The 10,662-nt window shown below is 37.0% G+C and overlaps 1 protein-coding gene across 1 annotated transcript in view; it reads left to right on the forward strand.

Annotated features, from left to right (window-relative positions):
- The window catches only part of dlg4a (discs, large homolog 4a (Drosophila)), a 142,123-nt gene that overhangs the window by 128,527 nt on the left and 2,934 nt on the right, over positions 1-10,662 (forward strand). Inside the window, exons 14-20 of the mRNA XM_016552293.1 lie at positions 2,577-2,619; positions 5,147-5,177; positions 5,271-5,318; positions 6,982-7,083; positions 8,218-8,390; positions 8,476-8,588; positions 9,306-9,397. Of these exons, the coding sequence (XP_016407779.1) occupies positions 2,577-2,619; positions 5,147-5,177; positions 5,271-5,318; positions 6,982-7,083; positions 8,218-8,390; positions 8,476-8,588; positions 9,306-9,397 (602 nt within the window). The remainder of the gene's footprint in view (positions 1-2,576; positions 2,620-5,146; positions 5,178-5,270; positions 5,319-6,981; positions 7,084-8,217; positions 8,391-8,475; positions 8,589-9,305; positions 9,398-10,662) is intronic.

Raw genomic sequence — 10,662 nt, forward strand, 5'->3', positions numbered from 1 at the left:
ATGCTGCTCATTATAATATCAGGCATAATATGCTTGTGTAACTGGTGTTTGTGCAACTGGCGAGCTCTCTGACGCCCTCCGTATCATTTTCCTCGGAGAAAGACAGGCGGAGCATCGCGCCCTCTCCCCGGGGGGAAGGACCGCAGCGCAGGCTTCCGAAACCCCAAGAGCGGGCGCTGGATCTGGTTGTTAAGGAAGCAGATCCATATGCGAAACCCACGAGCACAGCCGCCACTCCGCCTCGGCGAAAGCAGGGCCGGCACCTCGAGGAACGCTAGTGAAAGCTCTCTCCTCAAAGAGAGCCCTCTGAGAACGAAGCAAGGCAGTAACAACTGTGCTTCGCTCCCAAGCAGACAACAAACAAACTGTGTGTATCCCCACCCGTAAAGTAACGCGGGCAGGGAGGAACATACAGCCTGAACGCTGCCTGCCCTCGACCTTAGGTGTTTGGTTTTGTCTTGTGATTTCGTGACAGACAACACTAAATAAGACTCACAAACAGATATCAGACTGACACACACACAGAGCGCTTGCTGAATGACAAAAAGCTGACGCCGGCTCCGCCGCACGTGCTATTATAGCTTCCTGGCCATGACGTCACCCGCCCGTGACGTCTCGCCCAGCTATTGGACTGATTTCACATGTGATTCAGAGTGTGGTCACAGAAGGCATTCCCAAAGCGTTCTCCGACGCAGCTCGAGTTCCTGAAGAGGAATCGTGTTTTCCCTGGTTGTGAGTTTGTCAGCTATGTTACGGACAAAGTGTATAACTTAGTTGACAATTTCATCATTTTAACTCATTATTTCTAAAGCAGGCCTTGTCTGGTCAAGAAAATGCTATTTTAATATACACCTTGACAATAGTTGACTGGAGATCAAATATATAAAAAAGTTTGAGGACATTTACCATAATATGTTGAAAATGTCTGCTGCAGAAGAAAATTATATCACATGATGCTAGACACATAAGTTGGCATTTTTGTGGACACGAGTAAAATGAAATATTTTCTTATTTGAAAGCAAAATTAAATTTAAACTCAATCTATTTACCTAAAGAATTTAGATTGAAGAAATAAATTTAATGTAGACAATCTTTACTTTTTTTTTTTTTTTATCTTTTTTGACATTTTCCATTCATTATTTTGAACTCAAGGTTCACCAAATTTAAAAAGCGAATGTTGTAAAAACTGCAAATTAAAGGACACAGGGTGCACAAAATATAGTATCTATTCTCTTAATGGATAAAATATTTTTCTGAAAAAAAAAAGGTTAAAGAAAATTAAATGTAGCCTAAATTATAGAATGACCCTCCTGTGATACAAATCTGAATTTTCATCATCATTACTCCAGTCTTCAGTGTCACATGATCCCTCAGAAATCATTTAATATGCTGATGTGATGCTCGAAACTTTTCTGATTATGTGATCTTCTGAGTATTAATGTTAAAAATAGTTGTGCTTCTTATTATTTTTGTGGAGACCATGATACATTAAAGGGATAGTTCACCCCAAAATTTATTCTGTCATTAATTACTCACCCTCATGTCGTTTCAAACCCGTAAGACCTTCGTTCATCTTCGGAACACAAATTAAAATATTTTTGATGGAATCTGAGAGCTGTCTGACCCTCCATAGACAGCAATACAGCTGAAATGTTCCCAGGTCCAGAGACGTAGCAAGGACGTAATTTTACGAAGCTACGAGAATACTTTTTGTGTGCAAAAGAAAAGAAATAACAACTTTATTCAACAATTCGTCTCCTTCACGTCACCCTGTAGCTCCATTTTGGAGAGTATCCGTTGGACGTAAACAACGTATGCTGTTCTGTGTCAGCTGCGTCACGCCGGATCTGTTTCCTACATTGTTGTTATTTGATTTGAACGAAAACAGCGTATCCGTGTGACACAGCTGACACAGAACAGCATACGCTGTTTACGTCCAACGGATACTCTCCAAAATGGTGCTACAATGCACACAAAAAGTATTCTCGTAGCTTCGTAAAATTACGGTTGAACCACTGATGTCACATGGATTATTTTACCGATCTCCTTGCTACGTTTCTGGACTTGGGAACATTTCAGTTGTATTGCTGTCTATGGAGGGTCAGACAGCTTAATTTGTGTCACTAAACATTTGTGACATTTTTGCATGTGCTATTTCAGCTCAAATGTACTGTTTCATTTACCACCTGGAATCCAGTTTAACCATGTGCTTTCTGCACCAGGGGTGTGAGATATGTGCCAGCTATGATAATATCTTAATTGCTGTTTTAACAATGTGTGAAATGACATTATCCAGTGTCACTCACTTCACAAAAACACACCACGAGAGTCCACGCATTCACTGCATGATGTAGCCTGTTATAATGCAGTTAGCATGCCCTCAAAATGTCAGATTTTTATAAGATATGGTATAGTTAAGCAATATCACACTAGGTAAAGTCTCAGAATCAGATGGTGATGGTGAACTGCATTTTTTCATTTTTGTGGAATTCCCCCCTCAGTGTTCATTTTCCTGTTTATATGTGTATCTATATATATCTTCATGAATCATTCATTCAAATCAATCTCTCTTCCAGGGTTGAGAGAAAAGACTGGTCACGGTTGAAGTCAAAAGAAAGGGTAAGATCCTTGCTAAAACACAAACAGCTGCTTGCAGTTCATCCCATTCAAATATTTTCCTTTAAATTACTCCAAAAGCATTTGGCTCTGCTATGAGATTTGTTCTTCTTCTCTATAATCAGTTGTGATGTGTTTAGAGTAGCAGTGGTGTGTTTGCAGCCCATGGGAGTCTATCAAGCAGTTGTTTCATGAAAGCACTGAAACTCCTGGGCATTGTGAGCTTGTTCTGCCTGTAGGGCGCATGCTGTAGATACAGATCACTGTGCTCACAAACACACACATGCATTCAGCACATGTGCTCAGTGCTCTCTGTAGGTTTTCCTGGGAAATTAATATTTTAAGCTTCATATCTTTTACCTGGGCATTTCAGCATTGTGGTGGTATTCATATATAAAATCCCTTAATTGACATTTGCAGAAAAAAACTTAAATGCAGGGAACAAACATCCACATGCTCATGTTACACATTGTTACATTTTAGTGCAAATCTTAAAAGTACTTCAAATCTAATAAGTAAACTGTTTATATACTATATTTAAAAAAAAATACTTTACTGTACTGACAAAGTACTGACAGATAAAATATTAACGAAATAAAGGTAGGGATGTCCCAAGCCAATCTCAAGGATCGGGATCGGGGCCGATTAAGCATTTTATTTTTTAACTGATTAGTATCGGGTATCCTGAGCCTGATCCTTATTTTACATCAGCTGTCATGCCGGTGTTATGCAGTAGGTAGTGTTGCAAACTTTCAAGTGGGTTTGTCAACTGCCATTAAAAGGAAAAGAAAACACTCAAATGTGCGTGCGTGACACACGAGAACCAATGAGGTCCGTTCTAGCTCGTTACAGACACGTTCGCGCTCCGTGATTGGCCCTGTCCCAAATGGCACACTTCATGTGCACTTGCGGTCATACTGAGGCGAGCTCGACAGCAGACTTCCACCCAAAAGTCAAAGCAGTATTACGTCACAAAAGTGTGAACTCAGAGGAAGACCTTGAGGGTTTAAGGTGCAATTTGCGACAGGGCCAGGTGTATTTGATGCATATATATATGCATATATATATATATATAATGACTTTAGGAATTATGTTATTTTTACACACACACACACACACACACACACACACACACACACAGTGGTGGCCAAAATGATGAGAACACTAGTATTTTCACCATCTAAAAAATGGTTTCATCATCCAGTCTGTCTGGAATGGCATGAAGAAACAGAACAGAGACAGACTAAATCTACAGTAGCTACAGTACTGTTAAAAGTTTTAGGCACTTGTGTAAAAATGCTGTAAAATGAGGATGCTATCAAAAATAATGTCATAAATAGATTTTCTTTATCACTTAACTTTCTGTCTCAGTTTGTTCTGTTTCTTCATGTCATTCCAGACAGACTGGATGATGTTGAGGTCTGATCTCTGTGTGGAGCACTGGCTGTTGTCAGACTCCTTGTGCAAACAAAAATCTTACTGGATTATTACAATTAATGGCAAAATGAATGTTTGGAAATGTAAACTGATATTTCCTACTGACACACTACAGCAGAAGATAGAAATAACTGACTTAAAACCTTTTTTAGCTGGTAAAAATACTAGCGTTTAATAATTTTGGCCACCACTGTATATAAATATAAATATAAATATATAAAATTGTATACATTACTGTTCTTTAAGTGTGCTTACAAAGAGTCTACTTTTATAACTTTTTCTTAACACACTTAAGTACAAAGAACTGCACTGTCATAATTTTAAATTAAGTTTAACTTGAAAGTACATAATTAAATCATTTAAAAATATATTTTGTAATTTAAATAAGTACACTTACTAACATACTAAAGCACATACAATTTTAACTGTAGTGTTATTTGATATCACATTTAAAGTTAATATATATTTAAATGTACTAAACTGCATCATTACAAGTGTGTAATTATAAATATATTGAAATACATACAAGCCTCAATAGAAATGATGTTAAAGTATATTTTAGTTTACCATAGATGCTTGTCAGTACATTCAGCAGTACACTAACCATATTTCAGACAGCTACAGTAATTATGTATAATTTATATATAAAGATGTCTTTAAGTCCTACTTAAGTGGGTTAAAAGCACTCTAAAGTTCAGCTAACTGCATTTTAATATGACTTTAAAATATAATACATTTTCATCTAATTACAATTAGCATGCAGTTTGAGGAAAACATTACATTCTGTACACACTTAAGTATATTCTTTTAAAATATGCTATTCCGTATTAGTAAATTGTATAAGTTTTAAAGTATACTAAAGTGTACCTTTTTTCACAACAATATTTTTCAGTTGCTCATCTCATAAATATAATCATTCTGACAGGACTTGGGGGCAGCATTAGCTCTGCATCTCCTACACTTTTATTATGGGCTGTTAACCCCTTTAGGCCATGACAAATGCTGCAATAACTGGATGTTTACATCTAAACTGATGCAGGAAACAGTCTATTACAATTTAATAAGCATTGTACCCTCTGTATCCTTTTGACAGGACCGAAGTCGAGACAGTACACTTTCACAGGGTGAGTTACAACCGCACAGTAGAGTTAAATGTTTTGTTTTTGTTGCATGTATTACAAACAGAAACTGATGTATGTGTATTTGTTGTCTTTCAGGAAGGGAAGAGCCAGTACGGAGTTACGAGACACTTGCACAAGTGGAAGGTTGGATAACTTGACTGAGTCACCATATGTTGTGTCATTTTATATGCTGGCTCTGATCCAAACCCTAGTGAGATGCCTTGCGTTCTATGGTCTATATAGGCAGCAACCTAAATGAAATAAAAACCTCATACTGTATGTGATTCAATTCAGACACTCTATAGACAGCAACCACTCAAACAAATAGCACACTAACACTGAAAGTTGATTCTAATATTTTGACTTTTGATGTAAAACATATTTTTAGATGTAACTACTGTTATTGATACTTTTCATTACTGAATAATAATATGTTCAAAAAACAGTTTTTGTGCGGAGAGTATGAAATATGTAGGGTGATTATTAGAATGAGTAATCAACTAATCTTCAATTATTTCACCAATTAATCAGTAGGCTTTGATTAATTATTTAGATTTAGCAATTTGTTAAAATATCGAGTTATACATACACCGCATGCATAATTATTAGGCACGTTGATATTCTGATCATACTTTTTTTCCAAGCACATTTTACTAATTCCAAACCACATCAATCTTAATAACTACTATTAATTTTGTATTTAATCATTTATAAGTGATATATAATTGTCCATGAAGGCTGGAAGTGAAAAACTCCTTATATTCAGGTGTGCAGAATTATTAGGCATGTTTTCTTTTACAGATGAAATGAGCCAAAAAAGAGGTTTAACTCAAACTGAAAATATCAACGTGCCTAATAATTACACACGTGGTGTATTTTATACATATTCATATACATACAGAACTGCTTTATAGCAGAAAACCCAAGTTGTAATTCTAACTGAAAAGGACACTGATATGGTTTTAGCATGTTTAATACTGTAAAGCTGCTTGCTTTAAAGGGGACATCAGGTGCCCATTTTCCACAAGTTGATATGATACTTTAGGGTCTTCATGAAATGTTGGTAACATACTTTGGTTAAAATGTGACTTTACTGTAGTGCTAATTGCAGAGCTCATGCAAACATATCCACATTGCTATGATGAGATGCTTTCTTAACTGCTGTTTTCCAACTCTATAAATTTTATTGTGTGTTTACTTGGTTATTGAGAGGAAAGCTCGCAGCACATATTGCACATTCATCTAAACACTGCTCTCTGCGGCGTTTGGATGTTCGCTAACACTGTTTGCAGATATCATACTTCTTTTTACCCCTAACCAAAGAACGAAAGAACTTTGCCGTGAGAATATCAGGGCCTTTGCACATGACAGCTTTTTTTGTTTGTAATTTTGTAAAACCTTCCCACACTCTGCTGGTTCGGATTCATTTTCATGTTCATTGTGTTCATGGGTTCACAGATTCATTGTGTCATAAGCGTGTCTTCTTCTGTTTGATTGCATCAGAGAGCGCTGAATTTCAGTCTTGCGCTACAGCGCCACACTGGTCAAACCGCGTTATTGCAGACCCTTACTTTGGGTCATATGAGATCAAATGATTATTCGACAACAAAAATATTTGTTGGCATTTTTTTATCGTCAACATTGTCGATGATGTAGACTAATTGTTGCAGCACTAGAAAAGTGGTCTTTGTAGGCAGCTTACTGGGGTTGGGAACTGAGCCACTGATCTTTCATATTGTTGGTATTATTTCTCTTCACTTCCATTTTGTAATCACATAGTCTCTCTTGTGTCTCTCATCCTGTTCAGTGCACTACGCGAGGCCGATCATTATTCTGGGCCCGGTGAAGGACAGAGTGAATGATGACCTGCTGTCTGAGTTCCCAGACAAGTTTGGATCTTGTGTCCCTCGTAAGTATTCTTCAACTCTGTTGTCATGCTCAGATGCATATTGCTCACAAAGAAGACAAAGAGCCTTCTAAAAATCAGCCAAAAATCTGATTTGGCTTTACGCAATTTCCGGGAATTAGGGCGCAAAGTTTGTGAGGTTTGAGGAATCAAATTTTGAGGTGTATCCTTGAGCACAAATAGGGTCCTTTGAAATTAATTTATTATTCATTCACTTATTTTTATTAATTCATTCACTTATTTTTTCCCAAATTCAGTTTTTTTTTTAATTATTATTTTAATTGTTCTGGATGTTGTTTTAATGATTAAATTAAATTTTAGTCAACAAAAAAAAAAAAGTGTAATTCATTAAAATCATGAAACTTATACAATTTGACAATTTATTAATTAAATTTTTAACTTTTTTATAATAGTTATTTATTTATTTATTTTCTAGAAATTCTGCGATGTCTCTTTTTTGATTTATGATTTAATTCACATTTATCATCAGAAATGGTGGTAATCAAATAAAGGCTTAAAATATTAGCAGAGTAATTCATCTTTTAAAATGTAATCATATGAAAATGAAAAATTCCTTCCTTAAAGAGAGGTTTATTGTTAATCAAGTGAAATGCTCATGAAGTGACTCTCACTGCAACTCTGGAAATAAAGTTAATGAGTTCATGTCTTCATATAGTGAGACGGCAGACGTTGAAAACACGACGAGCATCACACATGCTTGAGTGTGTACCAACAAATCGGCACCATTAATTCCCACAGACTTCATATTTAAATGGGTTTAAAATTCACAGACACTAGTCCATGTCATGATTTGATTCAGATAGCCCTACTTTTGATTTATTCATCCAAAATTTGCCAAATTCCATTTTTATGACTGGATTTCATGATTCTGTCCACATTTTTTACATTGTGGAAATCATAAGGCCCTATACATATTTAATCTAATCTTGCTGTCACAGTTGTATCTGAAAAAAACGTATCAGTTTTCAGAACCTTTCCCAGATTTTTTCTGCGGACAGTCTCTTAACTTATAAGAAGCAATAAAGAGCTCAAACAAAATTAGCCATTTTCAACACAGCTGTCATATTAAGCGTAACTGATATCATACTCACAAGATGATGTCATCGCTCTTCTCAGATACGACACGACCCAAGCGGGAATATGAGGTGGATGGGCGGGACTACCATTTTGTGTCATCGCGGGAACAGATGGAGAAAGACATTCAGAACCATCATTTCATCGAGGCGGGCCAGTACAACAGTCACCTGTACGGAACCAGCGTTCAGAGTGTCCGAGAGGTGGCGGAACAGGTTAGATCTGAGTTTTGGACAAAACAATAAACTTGTGTATCATTTGTGTAAATCTTAATATGGATATCTCTGTGTTTGTGAGCAGCAGGGAAAGCACTGTATTCTGGATGTGTCCGCAAATGCAGTTCGTAGGCTACAGGCTGCACAGCTTCACCCAATCGCCATCTTCGTACGGCCCAAATCACTGGAGAACGTCCTGTACGAAACAACAAACAACTACATATATTTAACAACAGTGTTGGGGTTAATGCATTACAAGTAACGCGAGTTACGTAATCAGATTACTTTTTTTAGAATAACTAGTAATGCATTACTTTTTAATTTACAAGAAAATATCTGAGTTACTTTTCAAATAAGTAACATATATGTATGACAAAAACCTGCAATAATTACATATGTTAAATAACACAAATATCCCTTATGTATTCAATCCAATTTTATTAACCAATATCTTTGATGATCCAATTCAACCATACTAATAAGCAAAAAACAACTTTAGATAGACGTAATATTTGTGTTTCATTTTTTTTATTGCTGAAGAGTGTCCTATTCCTGCGTCCTATTCTTCATGCAGTCCAGAATGGTTTGAGCAGTGCCTTCTACTTTACAGACGTGAATTTACATTTCCTTTAGCCTGAGGCGTACTCATTTCATTTTTGGTGTGAAAGGGCTTTTACCTTTGCCAAAAAATAACTGTTTTTATATTAAAAACAAACAAGCAAGCCCATCCCAGATTTAAAAAGTAACTCAAAAGTAAAGTAATGGATTTAATTAGTTACTTTTTTTAGGGAGTAGCACAATATTGTAATGCATTACTTTTAAAAGTAACTTTCCCCAACACTGTTTAACAACAGTTAAATGACAAAAAAACACAGTTTAACTGACATTTGATGGGGTTTCTGCTATTTTATCCAGAGAGATCAACACGCGACTAACTGAGGAACAAGCCAGGAAAGGTATGGACCGTGCTATTAAACTGGAGCAAGATTTCCTGGAATGCTTCTCTGGTAAGACAGTCTCACACGTCACCCTCTATTGTCCTGGAGGAAAACTCACACATTTATTAATTACTGGGCAATACCTACTGTAACTGAAATGGAGTTTTATTAATTTACATGAGTTTTCCAGGTCTAAAAATCACACTTTTATATTTGAAGCATGACAACTCTCTGAATAGTTTTAGCATAAACAGTGTTATGACAGTGTTAACGTACTGTATTGGGTCATGGCGGACTGGATCTGCTACGCATGCTGTTGCTTCAGAGCAAGTATGGACTTGCTACTGCCAATAAATACACAGACATGCTGCTGTGAGCATATAAAATATTCTGTTGCTGCATGAATAAGGATACATAAATCCCGTAGCAGATCTAGACAGGTGGAGCTAGGGAGGTGGAGGGTTTGAGATGCATGTGCGCTGCAGGACCAGCTTACAACAAACACTGAACCAGACTATTTAAATATTGAGCAAGCAATCTAATTGGCTGCAGAAACAGCAGAAGCCAATTGGCTTGTGCCACGTAGTAAATGATGGTTAGAATGGTTAGAGAGTCGGACTTGTAACCCAAAGGTCGCGGGATCGAGTCTCGGTACCGGCAGGGATTGTCGGTGGGGGGAGTGAATAACCAGCACTCTCTTCCACCTTCAATACCACGACTGAGGTGAAACCCTTGAGCAAGCCCAACTGCTCCCTGGGCGCCACATTATTGGCTGTCCACTGCTCCGGGTGTGTGTTCACAGTGTGTGTGTGTTCACTACTCACTGCTGTGTGTGTGCACTTGGATGGGTTAAATGCAGAGCACAAATTCCGAGTATAGGACACCATACTTGACCACATGTCACGTCCTTTCCTCCTTTCCTTTCCTTTTTACTCCTCATATATCTCGGTTTTCCAAGACCATGGTGACCCTTATTCTTCAAAGAAAAAAAGTTGTTGAGGGGGTCCGTTAAGATGAAAAATATCATATTTTAAATCATTTTAAGAGATATTGATGTCCCCTTGGAAATTTCCAGAGGCCCCTTGTAGGCCTGGGCGATAACACGGTATCGATATTTATCGACGGTACACCTTCTTCGATAACGATATAAAAAATGTTCGACATAGTGCATAGTGATATAGGCACATACTATGAATGATGCAGACAGCAAACACAAACACGAACATGAGTGCTGTGCCTGCCTGTGATGAGGAGATTGTGAATAAAAAAATAAATATTAGTCAAATTTAAAATAAACATTTGCATTTGAATGCAAAAATAGTACAATCGAATGT

The sequence above is a fragment of the Sinocyclocheilus rhinocerous genome, unplaced genomic scaffold, assembly GCF_001515625.1.
Source record: "Sinocyclocheilus rhinocerous isolate Xijiao unplaced genomic scaffold, SAMN03320098_v1.1 scaffold285, whole genome shotgun sequence".
NCBI classification, from domain to species: Eukaryota; Metazoa; Chordata; class Actinopteri; order Cypriniformes; family Cyprinidae; genus Sinocyclocheilus; species Sinocyclocheilus rhinocerous.